We start from the raw sequence: 22,592 nt of genomic DNA, 5'->3' as shown, positions 1-22,592 counted from the left end.
CAAGGCGTGGTCTGGAGTATGGGAAGATTAGGTCGATATACAAGCGCTGAAACACCCTGGCGGAGATGAACCTTTTACCTAATGAAGGTCTCACCATTTGGCTGGGAAATTTTGTCGTCTTATTACGACTTTTTGGTTTGCGGATGATCAAGTGACTATCACTTGGCCATCCCGTAAATCAAAGAGTCACTACAAAATGCCAACTTTCAACTTCGTACTGCCCGACCCGTTGGGAGTGATTCTCCTCCTGAAAGAGCAGCACACCTCAGCTTCAAACTCAGGTCATTTATTGAAAGATAATGGAGCCGCCGCAAAGCTAACAATTTTCCAACTTATCTATATTGACAGAAGATGGAAACTTACCACCTCCACAAACTTTACTTCATTTTCATTTCATCTTTATTGAAAATTCATCAACAAAAGCTTTTACATAACTTCAGTTCCATATCACATCCATGCTATTTTTCTTGATGTTCTTTTCTGATATGCTGATCTGATATGGTTCTATTTACAAACAATCCTTCCCGAGTGAGCATAGTACTATTTGTTATCAATCTCCATTTGTAAAATTTATCTTTTCGGTAGACAAAAGATGGGGCCGGCATATTTTTAAATGATTGGCCAACTGTAATGCGTTATTCCTGTTATCAGGTCGAACACATTTTCAAAATTCCACTTGTCTCCGTTTTAATTGATTCGATATAAAATTGCGTAGAAGGAAACTCTAAGAAATTAGTTTGACGAGACAAATCGCGGTATCTGTACTGTATTTTGCGTTTTTTCCTAGATGTAGTATTGAAAGAAATTACTAGTGATTAGTGCATAAAACCAAATCGAATGGAATCAAAAATTAAGGACATACCAATACGTAAAATTGTAAAGAGATACTAATTCGATGCTAATAACACAAGAATCTGTGATAAAGTGCTAAATCTACTTTTTAAAAAAGTGAATTACAAGCAAAATATTTTTCAAAATGGCAATGGAAACTTTGATGCCCAATAAATCGCAACTTTCAACAATTTCTATTATGCTTGACTACGATATTGACAACGCGTTGAATACAATAAAGGAGAATTGTCATTTAATCAACACTATGTCATCATACTATCCCTTAACAACGACACCCCCATCCCCGTCCTTGAAGGATGGTGATTCCGACGCAAACAGTGTAGCATCTGAAATCAACAATAATGCCGCGTCGACTGCAACAAGTGACGAAAGTGACCAAAGTGAAGGCCATCCGAAAACAAACGCAAGAAAACGGTGGAAGATCTTAGCAAAAGTCCTGCGAAAGGATTCGGAGGAATCAGTGACTGATGAAACTGAGGACGTTATGGCATCAGTTCGGCGATTCAAAAGTTTCGATGTCCTACAACAGGCTGCAATCTCCGACGAATCACAAGCGAAGATGATAGGCAAACCTGAAAACTGGTACACCTACAGGATCCGACTAGACTCTAACGAATACTGTGTGAATATTCATCATATGGACAGACATTTCACCCCAGCTGACCTTATTGGCTTCAACAATACTGGGAACATCTGTGTTTGGCCCTCGGAGGAAGCATTGACCGTGTATTGCCTCAACGAACTCTGTAACTTCGATAACAAGTGGGTTTTGGAACTGGGTGGTGGTATGACCTGTCTGTCAGGACTAATGATTGCCAAATATTCGAAGCCTTACGCGGTCCACTTGACAGATGGAAACCAAATTTCCGTGGATAACGTAAAACGTACCATTCGCCTTAACGAGATGAACTGCTATACAAAATGCTCAACTCTAAAATGGGAAAACGCCAGTAAACGACTTGGTTCGGAGTATGAAAAATTTGATTATATCCTTTCGGCTGATTGCTTGTTTTTCGACGAGGCAAGATCAGCTTTGGTAGATACAATTTGGTATTACTTGTCCAAAACTGGCGAGGCACTAGTTATGGCACCTCGACGAGGACGCACTCTCAGTGACTTCGTAGAACAATGCAGTCAGCATGGTTTCACCTGTCAAATTGAACATCGCTACAACGAGGTAATCTGGGAGCGGCACGTTGCTTTGCAGGGATCCGAACTATATAACGAGGACATCCATTATCCGGTGCTTATCAAACTAAGGAAGTCTAATTCCATCCAACCTAACTGCTGTTGATTTGGTATTAAATTTCTTTGAATTGATTCAGGATTAACTTTAATCGTGAGTATACCCTACATGGAAACCTGGAGGAAACCCTGAAAAATTCAAAACACTTCATATCAATATGAATTTTAACATTCTATTATCAATTAGAAGCTATCAAAAATTATCCTGGATTTAATTCAAATTTATCGATCAAACAATGTGGAATTTATGTGGTTTTATCATCCATTCATAGGAAACTGTCAGGATCCTTAAAAGATATATGTTGTAACTAGCTTAGAAAAAAAAAACCTAGAAAACCGTTAAAACCTAGGAAAATTATAAACCCAAAAGCAAAAAGACCAAAGTTAATATTAAATATTCTAAAGTATTTAGTGATTTTAGAGAAAAGTAAAGAAGAATTCGGTAAAGTATGATTTTAAGTAAATGCGATAAACAAAAAAAACCCTGAAAAAAATTTGTACTGCAAATGTAGTTTAGTGAGTGTTTCCGCAATTTCGCGGAGTTCACTTAGAACTAGGATTTTGTTATTTAGCAGAGGGATGTTAACAATTTAGGGTACATATGTTCCAGTATCACATGTGCTGCTGAGTTCTCCGTTAATATAAAGAATTTAATAATAAAATTAAAAATCGCTGCAACTCATTGACCCTCGGAGCTAGAGCGTCTCTCCATTCCTACCTCCACGTGATCACTATATAGGTGTTATTTTCCGAGCCGGATTTGCCTTTAGTTCTTTTGATTCAAGCTCTTTCAACTCTCCTTCCAGTTGAACGTCCCCCTAATGATACTCTCCAGACTTAAGCGCCCTCTTTCTGACTCTTTTTTTTCGACCCCAAGCCTCAGATAGTGAAACATACATGCTCTGAATTTTCTGTCCAAGGCGATTCGACAAATCATTCACTCCAAACCGAGGTAGATATTCTCTATTACAGCCATCGACTTCACCACTCTCATGGTCACCGTCGTAAAGAACTCCACATGCTCCGGGTACTTCGCTTCAATAACCATGGTTAAGTCATCCAAAATCGTGGTCTTTTCTTGGACGGGAAACTCAAACACCACATTAATATATTAATTAATTAATACAGTAGAGGGCTCAGTACCGAACCTTGTGGTACTCCCGCTGTGACGATGTACTCTCTAAAGTCCTCATTCGTTCCCGTGCCCCAGGACGCTCCCTCGGACGTAAACTTTGCCGATCTACCTAAAGATTTTCAATCCGTTTTTTACGTCCAACGTCAACACAGCTCAACCCACCACCTCCTCGGAATTCACCTGCCTTCAGTGAAGTGGTAGCCCCAATTGCCGTGGGTGCATCTCGCTATCATCTTTTCCATCATATCCAAGAAGTAAATTGGACAATATGATGCTGGGTCTCCAAAAGGCTTATTCGATTTGGACAGAAATACCAACATTTACCTTCCTCGCTATGTAAGGAATTTTCCTGCCTTCAAAAATGCCTAAATAGATCGTGCCTATGCTTAACTGCCATCTTCTAAACTTCGTTGGGCATGCCACCTAAACCTGGCGCCTTATTGTCATCGATCCTGCACATATTTTCTGTCATATCTCCTCGGTAACTGGACGTATCGAGCACTCTTTAACTTAGACTATCACATATCCTTTGTGCAATGGAGAACAGATCATCTACAGTAAACTTAATGCTGACTCGTCATTGCTTGTATGCTTCCTTTTGATCGATACTACCTGGCTTTCCTTTGAACCTTGCCTTGCCCGAAATTGAGTTACCTACTGGATAGTAGTCACCTTGAAAGTCACTTTATAATCTGGATGACCTTTTTTATGGCCCTTCCGTTCAGGAATATGTCGGTCTTGCCGACGCACCCGTACATGAAGGTCGTCTTCTGTGATAGTCGGGAGCAGTCGAACATCAAAACAATGCATAACAACTCTTTATGAAGTTACCACTTCCTTGTCTTATAGTCCCATATAACTTGGCTATATAACTGAAGCCATCGCTTCGGCATCGTTTCTGCGGCACTTACTGCCTAAACCGACTATGATATGTCCTAACCTAACCTATTTCTACACTTACTGCCAACAGTTTAAGTCCCATCAGTCTATTGAGGCCTCACAAACTTTCTCCTTCTTGGTGATCTAATCCATGTCTTTGTATTCTGTAGTGACCTCCTGCCTGCTAACCTTTATGCTTGCCTCCTGCTCTAAAGAGTTTTGAATTTGTTTCGAGAGTTTTTCCTTGCTACACCCTTGGATTTCCTGTTCTTCGTCTGCTTGGTCCTTGTGAAGATGTTGTTTGTATGACCCTCCACTTGATTTGGAGATGATGATCACCCCCTGCCCTGTTTTCGTCTCTCCTTTTCTTAAATGCCCTTGTAGAGTCTTTTCCTTCTCTCTAATCGTAGTACTGTAGTGCTGTCATTCATCGAAAATTTCAACAGCTTTCCTCACCTGTTTCACTTTTTTGAGAGTTGATCCTCGTTGCCCTTTTCCTGTTGATTCGTTCAACCGTTCACGCAATCTCTTTCTTAGTTTCTCTTCCTCCTGCTTTTGAGTAGACCTCATTTATGTTAATTGGTTCACCTTTTCGTTCAACGCTTTTACGCCTTCCTACCATGGAGTTTCCTTACCAAGAAAGTTTGAAGAGAGATCAACGAAGATCCGAACTTCTTCTGGGCAAGTCAAGCGATGAATTCAGCTCTAGTCCCTCTCGCACGCTTGCCAAATTTAATATAACAATAGCTAGAATTGGGCACTACATCCATTGAACCGCACATAATCTGTACCAAGAATTGCCAATACTGGATTTCCGAAGCTCCCTACCGGAACTCATCTCTTCCTTTATGCTTGACTTTGCTTCGAAGCTGCCTACCGGAACTCATCCCTTCCTTTATGCTTGACTTTGCTTCTGGGCTTTCCTCCACAAGTTATTGTGAAAAATCTGGCGCCGGATAGACTGGATGAAATCCAAGAAAATTGAAATTTTTCACAATCCCAGTGTCGAAAAAATGATCAAAACTGGGGCGGAGTCTCGTGGGTGATACCGTGATCGAAAGGGGAGGCGACGCAGATTTCGCAAATACAAGAATTTCCACGGTGTGATGTTGGGACTGCGAGATATTGCGAAAAATCCTTCGGCGGAGAGGCTGGTCAAAATGCCAGAAAATTGAAAATTTCCACGACTCCCCGGGTCGAAAAAATTATCAAAAATGCAAAATCGCCTTATTTCCATTTGGTATACCGAGATTGAAAGGGAAGACGACCCAGATTTCGAAAATGTAAGAACTTCTACTTTACGATGTCAGGAACGCAAGATATCATGAAAAATCGGGCGACTGAGAGGCTGGCCAAATTCCCAGAAAATTGAAAATTTCCACGACCCCGGGTCGATAAAATGGTCAAAAATGCAAAATCGTCTGATTCCCGTGGGCGATACCTTGATCAAAAAGAGAGGTAACCCAGATTTTGGAAATCCGAGAATTTTCACCCTATGGTGTTGGAAACGCGAAATATCACGAAAAATTCGGCGCTCAGAAACTGGCCGAAATCCAAGAAAATTTTAAATTTTCCTGGCCCCGTGTTAACAAAATGACCAAAAGTTGAAAGTCGTGGGATTCCTGTGAAGGATATGTCGATCGGAAGGAGAGATGTCCTTGATTTCTGAAATTGGAAGGTCACTTCAAAATTCCTCGTGAAAGCCGACTTGCATGTGTTTTAGTCCATTTCGAATGTCCGGGGTTCCTGATTCGCACGGCTGGGGCTTCATATGCTGCAACCAAGACTTTGACCCTGAGTTCTCCTTGATGGCGAAGAAGTGGGTCTGAACTAGCAGCAGGACCTTTTTGACTTTTTTAGAAAAGATGGACTTCTACATTCCTCACCCGGAATCTTATTGAGTCTCCTGATGCACTGGTTCCTTCAATGTCCTGACAATAGTACAACCAGGACCGCTTCCTGTCGGGCTTGACTTGTACCTCTTCAATTCAATTTGCACACCGCAGAATTTGTTCTTGATAACTTGATCAAACTTTTTCCAGTCGATCCTCCTGAGGTCTCTGAAGAAGTTAGACCTCTACAGCGAGATTCAAACTTCAATTGTGATTTGATCAGGAACTCTTCACTTTTCCCTCCTGAGAGTCCCTCCCTTCTTTTCCCAAAAATCACAGTTCGCCGAGCTGGGGAAATGGAAGGTTGGTATACTGCCCTATGATACATCAATAGATTTGCGTTAATAATAAAGTTGAGTGGGAACCTCTTTCATTGATTTCCGAGCTGCCTCAAAACGTATGACTTACATTGGCATCACAGCCTATCAATAATTTAACCTTCTGAGTTACGATGACTGACATCAAATGTAAGCTGAGGAAATAAACACGTGTACTCCCTTAGAGTCTGCTCCAATTTCACCACGTTTAAGTTATAGGAACTCTGGTTCGGACCCAGAGTAATTGCTCTAGGTCTGCCCCGATCAGTGTCTTTTGTAATCTGGGATAAATTGTAATATTTGTTTCGAAGCTCTTTGATGGTTTGGTCTTTTTCGATCCAAGGATGCTGTCTTAATGCGACGCTGAAATCTTCCTGGAGAAAGACCAGCCGCCTTTTTTTTCCGTATTTATCCTCGCGACTCCTTGTCGCACGAAACACCAAACACCTCGACACCAGGCTGGCGTAAGGCCTCAATACTCCCTGACAAGTGAACTCTCTGGTGATCGTCAACGAACTTTCTTTTTCCACGCTCCTAAAATTCGACCGGACAGCAAATTCTCCTTTTTCTCGCTGAAAAAGAAATTTTTCTTTTTCTTCGAAAGCAAATTGTAACAAAAAAAAATCTTTTGCCTCACAATTCCTTATTCATCCAAACATTTTCAAGCGAAACTGACGCAGGGAAGAATCAAAACTGTGCGATTCCAAATTATCCACTCGACCCAGACAAAATCTTGTACTTTCACGCTCGGCAAGTCTTTCGGCTATAATATCCACATAATTCAGAGAAAACCGCACGACAACAATTATCATAACTACGGAAAATCCAACGTGCTACAATGTCTTTCAATAAATTCTCCATCCGTTTGAATTGACAACGTTGTCAAAAACTCCGTTCTCCTTGTTCCTTTATCCCCCCTGCCCATCAGCCGCCTCTCGATCAGCCGGTCCCGCTACACCTGCCCTTGAACTTGTCGAATTAATGTGGCCAGCAACATGCGCAGTATCATTGGCGGATGCGGCAGATCATTCCCCTCTATCACGATCCATTCGCCCGAATGCATTCAATAATGTGCAATATGCGGCGAATTTTAAGGTAATTGCACACTCTAGAATGCATTATTTCAGCAAATTAATTCCGACAAAGCCAAATGAAATTTCGCTCCCATCCCGTATAGTAATGAATTCACTCTCTCGTAAGACCGTCACTGGAAAAAGCAAGTGAAACGTTGCACATGTCACAAAGCCGCCGACAATACAACCTCAAAAAAAAAATCTCTGAAATATACTATGGTCGGTAGGTAGGTATTAGCGGCCGCTCCGAGGAAGCCAATTAGACGTTGTGGTGCGCCGTTTTAATGCTACAAACTCCTAAGACCGCGACTGCTGTTATGAGAATAGGAAAGCAGAGTCTAGCCGGCTCGGATCTTCAGAGCCAGCCCGTAGCATTTACAAAGGAAAGTAGCTCTCCCATCCTGGACCTAGAAATCTCTCGGAGGTCCCTAAAGAATGGTATATCCAGTGTCTGTAGCCTGACTCTAACGAGAGCTGGGCAATTGCAGAGAAAGTGTATGAGGGTTTCCCTCCCTTCTGCGCAGCTTCGGCAGTGCGAATTGTAGGGTATGTCGAGCCTGGTGGCATGGTCCTCTTTGGGCCAGTGCCCCATGCAGACCGCCGTAATCTTCAATTCATTTGCGTCTGGGGCAGGAGGTCTCGTGTTCGGGCTATGTTATAAGCGGGCCAAATTCTCCTTGACTTGACACAGCTCGTAGGCCTTCACCATCTTAGGCCAGCCGCTGCTAGGTAGTGCGGGTAGACTCCGCCCCTGAAAGCCGCCAACGAAACACCGTCTGTATTCACCAAGGGGCTGCAGAGAGCAGAGCCTCGCCTGAACAATCCGTCAACCTGCTCATTCCCCTCGATGTTCCTATGTCCGGGAACACAAAGGAAGGCGACATTGAACGTGCCGCCCAGACGATTCAGCGCGTCTCTGCATTGCCCCACCAGCCTGGAAGATGTGTTCGCTGAGTACAAGGCCTTGATAGCCGGTTGGCTGTCGGTCAGAATGGCTATTTACACTTGGGGCTTGAATCTCGCTCCAGCCATCGACAGACTTCCAATATCGGCAGATAGACTGTGTGTATTCGAGAAAATCTCCGCGCCATCCATCCATCGGTAAAGAATACTCAGTCATAACCTTGCAGAGTCCACAGCAAAGTTTCTCGTAAAGTTCAGCTTGCGTATGGCATAGTCCATGGGGAATACCCAGATTTCCCGAGGTACCTCGTCTAGGATGTTGCTGTGCTCGTAGCACTTCGCTGCCCAGCATCCGGACTCACGTAGTCTGACGGCACTTCACGCTGCAACGTATTTAATGTGGAGGTCTCAGGCGAGGAGATGCAGGAGTACATTGAAAGCATCTGCCGGACAGGACTGCAGAGCCCCAGTAGCACCTGCACACGCGGTTCTTTGAATCCTATTTAGCTTCATCCTATTGTATTTTTTACTCAAAGCCTGCTACCATGCAATAGAGCTGTACGTTAGGATCGGACGCACTACAGCGGTGTAAATCTAAAGCACCATCCTCGGCCGGAGACCCCATTTCTTTGCATAGGTTCTCTTGCAGGCATAGAAGGCTATACAGGCCTTCTTAACCCTCAGTTCTATGTTCAATCTCCAATTTAACTTCAGATCCAGAATTACACCCAGATACTTTACATTACAGGAAGGAACCAATTTTTGTTGATTCAGCCGTGGTAGGTGGAATTCAGATATCCTTGGCTTGGTGGTGAATAGCATCAGTTCCGTTTTGGTTGGATTTATTCCGAATCCGCATCTTGCAGCCCACAGGCACACCTTTCGCAGCACGCGTAATGCGTAAGATACCCCTCCAATCCAATACTGGTCAAGGCTTCCTTGATGGTGTTGGTACTAATGTTGTTGAAAGGTCCCTCTATATCCAAGGAGGTAGCTAGAGTATACTGCTTGTACTGCCGCGACCACTCAACCATGTCAATTACCTGGTGTGGACCGTTTCTGTGAATTATGTAGCAGAGTTACCATCCACCAACGCCATACGTGAAGAGTTTCGGAGTTCGTGGCTCGTCGGCTGACTGTTGCTAGTATATGAGAAAAGAAATTTTATATTTCTCTCAAAACTAAATCCTTATGTGAGGCGTAGCACATCAACTACACCAGTTCATGGAGGGAATTGAAACAGCAACCATTTCCTTCACGATTTTCTGAGAAGCTCGCACTTCCTCTCCTCCACTGTCCAGGCAGGCATGACCTATCCATTGCGACTTCCGCTTTTTAGAATTCAGACCTGTTATCTCCCACAAGTTGTTCCCGCCCAATCAAGGCAGACGAAGGATGTCCACAGGGCTGAAATAGTCCACATTAACGTCAACATACAGTGTCGATTGATTGAACACTTTTATATTCATCTCTTTCAAATACCAGGTAGAAAAGAGACTACGACAATGCATTTGATGATGAATATCGTCTGGGCTCCTCCCAAATATGTAGACCAAACTCATGAAATTCTTAATGACATTAGGCATCATGATATATAGCCAACTCAAGGCTCAAATCGTTAGCTTCAGACAGCCCCAATTGGACTTTAAGTGCTGTGAATTCAATAAATGATTTGTACTACTTGGTATGCCCCAAGTCCTTCCCTTCTAAGCATTGAAAATTCATGAAACCTTTACGTCATTCCATATGCGGAGCTGACACAAACCTCTTCAGTGTGAACATATTGCACCAAGATGTATTACCCTCACCCTATGTGAACTAGTAATAATTCCTTTACCTAGAATCTCTCGCAATACCAACCACATAATTTATTCGGTACCATTCATCATTGAATATTCCAAAGCATATCCGTCAAAAACACTCAAAGCTGGTCATATATATGTATCTATGTCCATATACTCTACTAATTCCTTCCTAACTTTAGTCATGCACTCTCCTCCATTTCTCTCTGAAGAGATATTATTAACGGAAATCGCATTTCCTGATAAGCTTCTAGATGAAACTGAGGTTGATACATTGTTTATGGATGCACTTCTACTCGTCTGTATACAGACATTCTGCACAAATCCATGTTCATCTATATCTTTTCATATATATGTGTATCTATCTGAATTTTGATAAATTGCGAAGGCTTAAGGATTACGTTTAACTTCCAACTAAACACCGACTCAGGGAAATCCTGCTTGCACTCTCTGCTAGTCAGCACAAATGCAAATTTTGCAGAAAATGCTTCAGTCCAATATACGAGCTTGGCATTTTGATCTATGCTTATGTAGCCACACGTCTGTTACTATAAATGATTGAAACAATGCAACTAAATGCATGTAGATGACGCGGGTAAAGTACTCCCAAACACAAAGGATTCGAATGTTGCAACTCTATTAAACTGTGTACAGATTATTGACTATTTGCCATGAGCAATAGATTGGGCAAGTGAAATACATCTACTGACCAAATACCTAGCATTGTGCATGTGGTGTATCTTATTCAGCAATGATGCAGCAGTAATTTTATCTCATCATTCCATAACTTTTTGGAGATATCAATCTAACAAACCACCACGCTGGTGGTTGCAATTTCGAGATCGGAACTCATAGCAATGCCAACAAACTACTTCAGAAGGAAAGCTGGAAAATATTTCATAGCAAAAGCAGGTGCGTACTTCGAAAATGACGGATTTTGTGGCCCCTTTGTGGAATTAATTTTTGGGGGAAGCTTTGAGATATTTACGTAGCCAAATTAGCTGCTTTGTCATGTCCACCTATTTTAATCAAATATTTTTTTAATAAATATTTCGAACTAAAGTAATTCGCCAACAAAAACAAACTTGATCCTAGTATAATTTTCATAGTTATATTAGAATTTGCACCAAACTTCCTAGTTTTATTGACGGCACCTATGTTAGGTTGATAGTTTTTTTTTCCATGTTTTTTAAAGTCATTTATTTTGTTTTGTCATGTTCGAACATTCTCCCCACCTTCTTCACCCGTTGGAGAAATTTAAGTTGATGATGAAACTTGCGAATGAAAATCTCCCTCGGTAGTTGAGACTGACAGTACTACAAATTTTGATATCAGTCGCTATTAACATAGTATGCTGGTGCCAAGCCCAGGTAAAGGAGGAGGGTTTGAGGCAACGTACTCTGTACTATCCTCAGTAAAACAAAAATAAAATGCTAAGATCAGGGAAAGAGATAAATAGAGTATATTTGGAGTTATTCTACTATGCTAAATCCTACCTGATCTCTCTTGGTGACAGGCCCCGCGACAAGTCGACCAAGAAAATGCATAGAATGTCGTTACAAACATGATGATCGGGTTGAGTCACAAGCCTCGGAGAAATGCTAGGGCGTCCACCTCAGTCGACGCGGCAGGACGGGCCCCGGTCCTGTTGAGAAATGGGCAAGGGTTCTTGACGCATGGACGGCGTCAGGACGTAAGCAAGTTAGTCCGCACACAACGAACAAAACAAATACGGGTCTGCACGCCAAATTTTGGTACCCTAACTGGAAAGACGGAGGAACTCGCAAAAGCCCTTCGGAAAAGGTGCATTGACATCTGCGCTCTGCAAGAAACCCGATGGTCTAGTGCCAAAACCTGCGACATTGAACGCGAATGCGGTAAAAATGGCTACAAACTTCTCTATTTTGGTAACCCACACACTCAATATGGTGTTGGCATTGCCATCTCAGAGGGTTTCCGTGATGCCATTAAAGAAGTCGAACGATTTGTGATCGGCTGATGAAGCTCACCATTATATCAGCTGATCGCACTATTCACTTCTTCACCGCGTATGCACCACAGACAGGTCGACCTGATGCCGAGAAAGATGCCTTCTGGCAACTTCTCGATGAAAAGACTTGTCACGTGCCTGCTGACGATTACATAATCATTGCCGGCGACCTTAATGGTCATGTGGGTGAAAAGGCAGACGGTAACAGGTGCCATGGGGGAAAGGGGTTCGGAGCGCGCAATGAAGGTGGCGAGCGTATAATCGATTTTTCGGACACCCATGACCATGTACTTATAAATACATGGTTTATCAAACGATTGTCTCATCTTCCCACATTTTATAGTGGGAACAATAAAACGCACAAATCGACTATATTCTCATAAGACGCCAATATTTTACCACTGTCACTGATTGCAAACTCGTTCCCTATGAGACCATCGCACCTCAACATCGGCCGTTAATTGCCGTCCTGCGAATTAAGCCACCGATAAAACAGCGTGAGGAACGCACTGGCCCGCCGCGCATTAAATGGTGGCGATTTGGTGAGAAGAAAGAAGAAACGGTCTCACTCATACGATTGCCAACCATTACGAATGTGGAAGAATCATGGAACCAAATGAAAGACACGATCCACAAAGCGGCCTCTGCAACCCTCGGGGTCACCAAGCCGGGTAAGCGGTACATCAACCGAGATACTTGGCTTTGGAATGATGATGTTGAAATGAAAGTCCGTGAAAAGAAACGCCTCTACCACAAATTTCTCGACGATAAAACACCTGCTAATTGGCAAATTTATAAGAATGCCAACCGGGAAGCAAAGAAAGCGGTCGCTGTCACCCGAGCAAACCATTTCAAAAATCTTTACGATAAACTGGACACTCAGGATGGCGAGAGAGATCTTTATCGACTTGCTAAAAGCCGTGATGAACGCACACAGGATATCGAACACTTCTGTTGTGTTAATGACAAGAACGGTACTTTGCTTACCAACCGTCGAGCCGCAACGGATAGATGGCGAGAATACTTCGAGCAGATTTCAACTGAAGAATTTGCTTATCCTCCACTTCCACAATCATTGCCGACATTTGGAGCAGTTCCACCAGTCAGCGCAACTGAAGTCGAGGAGGCAATAAAACAAATGAAATCGGGGAAAGCAACAGGACCTGACGACATCGCATCTGAGCTCTGGAAAGCGAAGAGCTGGGACCCAACACTATGGCTCAGTGAATTCTTTAACTGGGTTATTCAGGAAGGAAGAACACCATCTCACTGGCAAGAAAGTACCACAGTTCCAATATGGAGGAAGAAAGGTCGCCCAGCAGAATGTTCAAATTACCGTCCGATCCGGTTACATTCCCATACCATGAAGATTTTTGAACGCATTCTTGACAACCGTATTCGCGAAATCGTTGAAATAAGCGTGAATCAAGCCGGATTTGTCAAGAACTGCGGAACTACTGACGCAATACACGCTGCGCGGTTACTCATGGAAAAACACCGTGAGAAGCATCGCCCTCTTTACATTGCATTTCTAGATCTAGAGAAAGCGTTTGATCGTGTACCACACGAACGCATCTGGTATGCTTTACGACAATACTTCGTGCCAGAAGAACTCGTGCGCTGGGTTCAATTGCTCTACCACGATCCGAAAAGTAAAGTTCGAAGTATGGCGGCTGTATCAAAACCGCTTCGTGTCTCTGTCGGAGTTCATCAAGGAAGTGCCCTCTTACCACTCCTCTTTGTCCTTGTTATGGACACCGTCACACGGGATATCCAACGTCCAGCGCCCTACACACAGCTTTATGCAGATGATGTTTTCCTAGCATCTGATAGCAAAAATGATCTCGAGCAACTTGTTCAAAAATGGAATGATCGCCTCATGCAACACGGTCTCAGATTGAATTTAAACAAAACTGAATTTTTGACGACCGATCCCCATGAAACAGGCACAATCACTGTCAGCGGCAGTGATCTGCCCAGAACTGAGCGATTTAAATACATCGGGTCAACGCTATCAGCCAATGGAGAACTGCGTTATGAAATTGCTTCACGCATTAACGCAACCTGGATGAAGTGGCGTTCCACAACTGGTGTCCTTTGTGATCGACGTATCAACGAACGTCTCAAATCTAAAATTTACCGTAATGTCGTCCGTCCAGTCGCTCTCTATGGTTCTGAGTGTTGGCCAACCATAAAAGGCAATGAACGGCGTCTTGCGGTAATGGAGACGAAGATGCTACGTTGGACTAGTGGCGTCACACGAAATGAGGATATCCGCGATCGTTATGGGGTTGCACCGATCGTGGAAAAGTTGCGAGAGAGGCGTCTTCGATGGTATGGTCACGCAATTCGTGCAAACGAGAATTCACTTATCAAGATTGGTCTGAACATTGAAGTTGATGGTAAACGACCAAAAAGCCGACCGAAACAACGGTAGCTTGATCCACTGGATGGGGATTTAAAAGCCTCACGATTGTCTCCAGATCAGGCATTCGATAGAGCCAAATGGCGAAGCAGATCACGACGAGCCGACCCCGCTTGTGAACGGGACAAAGGCTGAAGAAAAAGAAGAAGATATGTAGAGGTTGAAGTTTTGAAGGTTACCACTCGAGTGAGACTATCTTTGCCGGGATGAGTTTGAATAACTCTGGCGAGCGGCAACTTTGATGGAGAATATGGCTCGTCAGAGATTAGAACCAATGATCCTTCTTTGATGTCGTGGTGCGAGACTGCAGATATTCCGCTGACCAGCGTTCCCAGAAATATTGCAAATGTTTTTGGATCCTTTGGAAATGAGAGAATCCTGAAATAGGTACATCGGAAGACAAGAATGGTGTTGAGGGAAGCACCTCTAATGAAGTATCCAAGCGTGAGGGCAGACAGATCATCTGGATCTTCAGTGAGAGCACTCAGCGGTCGTGAGTTGAGAACGGCTTCAACTTGTGCGAGGAACATCAAGAAGTCTTCGTAGGTGACAAGCATGTCGGCGATCGTTCGTTTCAGATGGTATTTTACGGATTTTATCGCTGCTTCCCACTTTCCATCCATATGTGGTGCTCCAGGTGGATTGAATTTCCTCTGGGTTCCGTCATTTGCGAGAATTTGGCGCAAATACTGCAATTTTTGTACACCGCTCTTGAAAAGTTGCTGAAGAGTGACGTCAGCACTAGTGAGTGATTTGCAAATCCCACGGCGATTAGTGAAGCGGCGGAATGCCTTGAGAAATGCCTCGGTGCTGTAATCCGTGACAGCCTCGAGGTGGACAGCAGATGTTGAGAGACATATGAAGACGACGATCCAGGCTTTGATAATATTTGAGAGACACTGGTCTCGCGTAGTCAACTCCTGTATACTCGAACACCAATGAGGGTTGCACTCGTTTTGGAGGAAGTTGGCTCACTAACTGCTGAGCACGTATTCCTCGTAAACGTGTACAGGTGGTGCATTTTTGGATGAATGATTTTAGAGTTCTGAAACGAGGCGAGCACTCGGTCAAGCTCGACGTCCGGTGCGGGCCCGAGTGGGTGTCCTTGCCGAGGCTGAGCACTTTCAACGAGCCGGCGGCCGCTTCGAAAAAAATGCCCACGAAGCCTCAGATTCGCCCGGTGCCCCTCCAATGGCGGAATCGCGCAGGCGACTTGCTTCACTGAACCCGCGTGACTTCAGCGGAAGGCGGAGTTATGTGGTGGTACATCGGAGGCGCGAACCTGAACGTCATTCCGAATTTACCTCTGCCACCGCATTGAAACGGTCGTGGAAACATCTGACGACCTGACAGGAGACCGAGAAGGACGAAAGGCAAGGACCGCGACTACGACGGATCGTCGCGAGCCATTAAGGCGACCTTCAGCCTCCGGTGCCAAAGTTCCAGCATACCATTGGACTGTGAATAGTATGCAGTAGTCCTATGCCGTTTGAAACCCAGGAGCTTTCCTAACTCCGCGAAAAGTGTACATTCGAATTGCATTCCCTGGTCCGTGATGATAACGGCTGGAACACCAAAGCGCGGAATCCACTCTCGACAGAGGGACTCGGCACATGATTGTGCCGCAATATCAGACAGAGGTATTGCTTCAGGCCACCGCGTAAACATGTCGATGATTGTGAAGCAATACTTAAATCCGTGCGAGTCTCGCAAAGGGCGGACGATGTCGAGATGGACGGTGTGGAAGCGCTTGGTTGGCCTAAGGAATATACCTACTTCCTTTTGAACGTGCTTGTTGACCTTGCGCTTCTGGCATGCGATGCATTGTCTGATCCAAGAGTTTACGTCCTCGTTCATGGATGGCCAGAAGTATTTATCGCGCAAGATCGTGTATTGATTTAAAAGATTATTGCTTTCTCCTCCTCCTGAGGACAATAAGTAATTGGAGTTCACTCTGTTTATTGTCCGTTAAATAAATAAATAGCAAAGGTCACATCAAGGATAGTGCCCCCACAACCGGGGCATTGGAATATCGGAATGTTAGCAATATTTAGGGCAATGAATCCCGCCCTAGTGGCCAACTCAAAAGACATATCCCATTGAAGGGCTGTGGCGTTAAAGCGTTTTCGAACTGGAACCTTCCCTTCCGTGTTTCGAATCTCATCCTACGGGGCGCTGAGCCTATTCCAAAAACCGGGAACCGATTTGCACGGTATAAGGTAAATGCTGAAAAAGTTACTTCCGCACAGCTCCTCGACTCCGTATTCGCAACTTGCATTCATCGAAAACTCCTTTCGCGGCATTGCTCGCTGAGGAACAATAAACCAGCTCATCTTTGTTCCACATCTGCCCCATCAGATCGTGATAAGTTGCATTTCTATGCATGCTCACTTGCAGGAAGTGAATCATGATGGCTAATTTTTCACTTTTTGCAACTCTTCTTTGAAGACCTGACACCTTTCTTTTCTTTCTGAAGACTATCATTCTTGCAAAGAACACAGCATTTTTTCCGTGCGCAAGCCTTCGCTTTGTGCCAGGGTTTGCCGGATTTGTAAAACAAAGCGCTTCTATCATGCCCTTTGCAAACCACGGCTATGTCTTCGCAGGCCCAGCATTTAAATCAGAAGGTCCAAATCGCCAAATTACTCAATTTGTTGTTGTTGTGTTTTTAGTTGTCCCCACGAAATCCTGGTAAGCTACATCAGAGAAAGCTAAGTTCCCTGGTACAGCTTACGATAATTATACATGAAGATGAAAGATGGCTCATCAGTTTCCATAAACAATGTGAGTCTCGCCTTCACCATTTTTGCAAACACGTTAATTAGAGAAATAGGTCTGTAGTTTACTACCTCCAAGGGATCTTTGTCTTTCTTGCAAACCCGTGCAATTTTTATGTTCTTCCATTCCAGAGGTGGTTGGAACTTTTTCTAAATTGCCTCAATCGTTCAAATATGGGTACTTGGATTCCCATCAAATTAAAACACTGGCGGTTGATTTGGACACCTTTATTCGCCGACGGCTTCGTACGCTGTGCGAGGAGTGGAAACGCGCCACGATAGTCATGACAAGAGTCTATGTGTCTTCTGTCTGAAATAATCCCTTGTATGGATCGGCATGACTTCCCTCGCTCTTAGACCCCGTGGCGATCGCTGTCGCGTTCGCAAACAAAACTATGCTAACGCCGTCTGTTGCAAAAAATCCAATAATAATATTAACTCTTTTCAAAACTGGAGAGATGTGGTTTTCTACGAATGTATTGCATGCAAGCTCCGAAACTAAACAGACTGTTAGTCTAACAAGGCTTGAAATTACATTATTGCCAATAATAACAATATTAACTTCCCATAACAAAGTAGCCCCACTTTCCCTAGGCACTTCATTAACCTATTTTGTTCCAAAGACTAACCCTAATAAAACCTACTACAAGTGAGAAAAAGAGCTAGAAAACATCCAGGCTATCATCAGGACGAACATGTCTTATCACTGTCCCTCAGATTCGCATCTAAGTACACGAAGCAAAAAATCTTTGATACATGATTTATAAGCATCTTTGCTCTTGTCGTCATTCAATAACTTGTTCAACAGAATCAAAGGAAAAGATCATCATTAGCTCCTTTTTGTGGCCTTTTTCCACTTCAATAACAAGTTTTCGGGATTATATGGTTGGAATACTGGAACATATGTACATTCGTTATACGTAGGGGTAGAAAATTGTTGTATATAATCAATTGTAATTGTATGAAGCAAAACGAGATACTATGGAATTAGCAAAAGATGCAAATATATATTGTACTTACTTTTATCATTCACTTCCTATGTTTGTTAATATTTATAAATATGTACATGATTTGTATCAACAAATTAAAAGAATATATTGGCAAATTGTCCTTTGTAACATTCCTGATGTGTGCAGTATATATCCATAGTTGTCCTTAGTTTAGTTACCATTTATTTGTATATATATAGATATATTCGAAAAAATTAAGTGAATTTGATTTGAAAGTAATCTCGACTCAATCATTTATAATCATATCATTCATTTCTCATAAAAATGGAACCAAAAACTGGTTCTTTCGAAACATATATTTGAAATGCAATATTATCCTCTACAGAACCATTTATATTTGGAATTTTTTGGGATCATATTTATTTAAAAAGCAATTTAACCTGGCAACATCCTTGTTGCCGATCTGTTGCCCACTATCATATTACCGCTGAGTTTCGAATCGCCCCCATTGGGTTCCTATATTAGAACGCAACTTTGTCCAAATACAACAACTCAATAGCGGTCATCCGACTCCCCTGTCGCATACAAGTTGGCAACAAATTTTGCCAGGATTTGTGTTGATTTTGAGGTCGTTTTTCATTGATGAGGTGCACATATGTACTTTCGTTGTAAACGCCAATATACAATTCAGATGCATATAAATATGAACATAGATGATAATACTCAATCTTTGTTTGTTTAGAATGAACATGAAAATTGTAGCTTCAAAATGTATATCTCACAAGTCCACAAAGAAATATTTTGTCGTTATCGATCGTCTTATGAATTAAATTTAAATTTTTTTTCGTGCCGTGTCGGTGGTATAGATACAAAAAAAAGTGTCGGGCTGTGTTCTGTTACTACAAATAGAAAACGACCTTTATTTTTAATATCATTAATGAAATATTAAAATTGTTGTATGAATTAAATATGTTATCTTATCAAGAATAGATACTTCGATTGCATTTGGCGTGCGCGAATATTTCTCCATGTATGGAAACTTTCACTGATAACTCTGCTTGTCACATAAATTGATAAATTGAATTGTGCCCTATGACAATGTGTAAAGTTTTTAGTAATGAGGTATTTACTGATATGTTTCCTAGATTAGATTGAACTTGCTTGCAGTCCCTTATCGTTATCTATGATCATTGAGGAAAGGAGATTCAAGAATGCCCAAGAGAATATCATCAAATATTTCCAATTCTCTGTCCTCGTCGGACGTCTTATACTCAGGGCCGTAGAGTCAAAATTGGAGTCCAGAATGAAAACCATTACATAGACTCCATTGCAGACTTCCGATAATACACCGGAATTGAGGGAAAGCATACTCCCCCCCCCCCTCCCTCTTCTCTCTGCAGGCCTACTTCTAAAAGGATGAATTGGATTTGCAAATTGCCTCTAGTTTTCTGGACAAAAAAGTGTGAAGTATGCTATAAAACAAGATCATCAAGCTGTAACCAAAGTTGGAAAAGGTGTCACACATTTCTTCATCATCATCAACGGCGCAACAACCGGTATCCGGTCTAGGCCTGCCTTAATAAGGAACTCCAAAAATCCCGATTTTGCGCCGAGGTCCACCAATTCGATATCCCTAAAAGCTGTCTGGCGTCCTGACCTACGCCATCGCTCCATCTTAGACAGGGTCTGCTTCGTCTTCTTTTTCTACCATAGATATTGCCCTTATAGACTTTCCGGGTGGGATCATCCTCATCCATACGGATTAAGTGACCCGCCCACCGTAACCTATTGAGCCGGATTTTGTCCACAACCGGACGGTCATGGTATCGCTCATAGATTTCGTCATTGTGTAGGCTACGGAATCGTCCATCCTCATGTAGGGGGCCAAAAATTCTTCGGAGGATTCTTCTCTCGAACGCGGCCAAGAGTTCGCAATTTTTCTTGCTAAGAACCCAAGTTTCCGAGGAATACATAAGGACTGGCAAGATCATAGTCTTGTACAGTAAGAGCTTTGACCCTATGGTGAGACATTTCGAGCGGAACAGTCTTTGTAAGCTGAAATAGGTTCTGTTGGCTGACAACAACCGTGCGCGGATTTCCTCATCGTAGCTGTTATCGGTTGTGATTTTCGACCCTAGATAGGAGAAATTGTCAACGGTCTCAAAGTTGTATTCTCCTATCCTTATTCTTCGTGTTTGACCAGCGCGGTTTGGTGTTGTTGGTTGATTCGTCTTCGGTGCTGACGTTGCCACCATATATTTTGTCTTGCCTTCATTGATGTGCAGCCCAGGATCTCGCGCCGCCTGCTCGATCTGGATGAAGGCAGTTTGTACGCCTCGGGTGGTTCTTCCCATGATGTCGATATCGTCAGCATGGGCCAGTAGTTGGGTGGACTTGAAGAGGATCGTACCTCTTGCATTTACGTCAGCATCACGGGTCTCTTTCTCAAGGGCCAGGTTAAAGAGGACGCATGATAGCGCATCCCCTTGTCGTAGACCGTTGTTGATGTCGAATGGTCTTGAGAGTAATCCATTTGTTAATTTTATAAAACATAAATTGGTGTTCACTCATGTTCATGGAGAAAATCAATGAAATGATGGAAAAACAAGAACTGAAAATCATGAAGGTTGTTTGGAAGCAGACCCGTCCAGAGGAAGGGGAAAGCAGTGATTGCCACTGGCCTACAATTTTTTGGTGGAGTGGAGGAGAGAGATACAGAAATTTTATTAAAATTGGATTTTCTATTCAATTTCAAGGTGGAACCCTTAATTTTCACTACAGGTCAGGATTTTGTCTCTCTGCTTACAACTCACAAGCACTTGCAGAATCACCCCATCTGCTTAGTGGGGTTGGCTTCGAGCCAACTTAACTTCCGGCCAACTTGGCTTCGGAAGCCAAGGAAGGAGCTAACTGCCCCTAGACTTGTCGTTTTCCCAAGGGGCTAGAAATATTTTGTTATTTTGTATTTTTAAACTGGAGGAGGACCTGCATAATTTTTACTCCGGGTCCGGAATTTTTCCCTATAATCCTAGCTGCTGATTTCTGCAGCTCCCGTTGACCATGAAATGCTAAAGCGAAATTGAATTGTTGAGTTAGTGGAATATGGATGAATGATAAAATCATTTATTTTCTCTCAATTTTAGTCTATGCCGACCCACTTTGTAGAATATCTTACTGAGCTGCTTCCAGTAATTTAGGAAATAATGAGAAATTTTCAGTTGTGCTATTTATTGTCGCGCATTGTACCCCTACCAGGCAAGGAATGTTGAAGAGGGGGGCAATGGCGGGTTTTAATTCAGTGCTCACAATTTGGCAAGGCCTTAGGAATGTGGGCAATAGAGTGGAGTTACCCTCCAGCTTAGTACACTAGCGTATTCCATGCGGAAATATACGCCATAGACAGATGTGCCTCCTTTAATCTCCAAAGGAACTACAGGGGGCAGAACATTGCTATTCCCACCGACAGCCAAGCAGCGATCAAGGCACTTAGGTCCAACCAGGTGAACTCTAAACTGGTGTGGGAATGCCTTGAGAGACTGAATGCACTCGGCTTATCCAATGAGGTCTGGATACTTTGGGTTCTAGGTCATGCTGAGTTAGAAGACAACGAGGCAGCGGACGAACTAGCCAAGAAGAGAGCAGGGGCGTCTTTACATGGACCAGAACCCTTCTGTGGAATTGGAAACGGTTTCATGGCTATGACTCTTAAGAAATGAAGAGGAACGGTTGAGGGAACTGTGCTGGGCGGGCCTACCAAGGATGGAGCAGTCCAGGGTGGGGGATACGAACCCATGCGTACAAAAGATTGCTTAAACCTCACAAAAGTGGGAGTGGTCACTGTCAGCTAAACTATCACCTAGGGAAACTAGGGATATCTACTGACACTGCCTGGAGGTTTTGTGAGGAGTATGACGAACCCTCTATACACGTCCTGGGACAGTGCCCGGCACTTGTGCAAAGTAGGTCGAGACATCTGGGAGAACACTTAATACCAGATGCAAAGTTGAAAAATCTGGAAGTAAGGAATATACTAAAGTTTCTGACGGTTATAGGCTTGCTTGAGATACTATGCTTAATAAGTACACTATAACCAGCGAAAAGGGCACAATAGTTCTTTAAGGATGCGGTGCGACTTTCCCTTAACAGAATAGTAATACCCTCCAGATATAGGTGCCTCAGAAGTGGATTGGGATGATTCTCCGTTCTTTCGAAGAATCTCTCTATCAGGTTGAGAGTAGCCTCTCGAAGAGGTTTTATTTTTGCTCGCCTGTAAACTTAGGCGTTGCGACTGCATTTCTTGGTTTTCCAGTTGTACGACAATCTGGTACAGTGTCTCAAGATTCTGCGCTCGA

The 22,592-nt window shown here is 43.1% G+C and overlaps 2 protein-coding genes across 2 annotated transcripts in view; both read left to right on the top strand.

Annotated features, from left to right (window-relative positions):
- The window catches only part of LOC119653513 (calmodulin-lysine N-methyltransferase), a 192,730-nt gene extending 184,332 nt beyond the window's left edge, over positions 1–8,398 (top strand). Inside the window, exon 2 of the mRNA XM_038058179.1 lies at positions 788–8,398. Coding sequence (XP_037914107.1) covers positions 977–2,146 — 1,170 coding nt within the window. The 5' untranslated portion in view covers positions 788–976 and the 3' untranslated portion in view covers positions 2,147–8,398. The remainder of the gene's footprint in view (positions 1–787) is intronic.
- Positions 1–22,592, top strand: part of LOC119653518 (WW domain-binding protein 4) — a 256,433-nt gene that overhangs the window by 219,657 nt on the left and 14,184 nt on the right. The gene's annotated exons all lie outside the window — the stretch shown is intronic.

Source organism: Hermetia illucens, chromosome 1 (assembly GCF_905115235.1).
Source record: "Hermetia illucens chromosome 1, iHerIll2.2.curated.20191125, whole genome shotgun sequence".
NCBI lineage: Eukaryota > Metazoa > Arthropoda > Insecta > Diptera > Stratiomyidae > Hermetia > Hermetia illucens.
The sequence above is the reverse complement of the archived record's forward strand: the minus strand, read 5'-3'. Positions and strand labels throughout refer to the sequence as shown.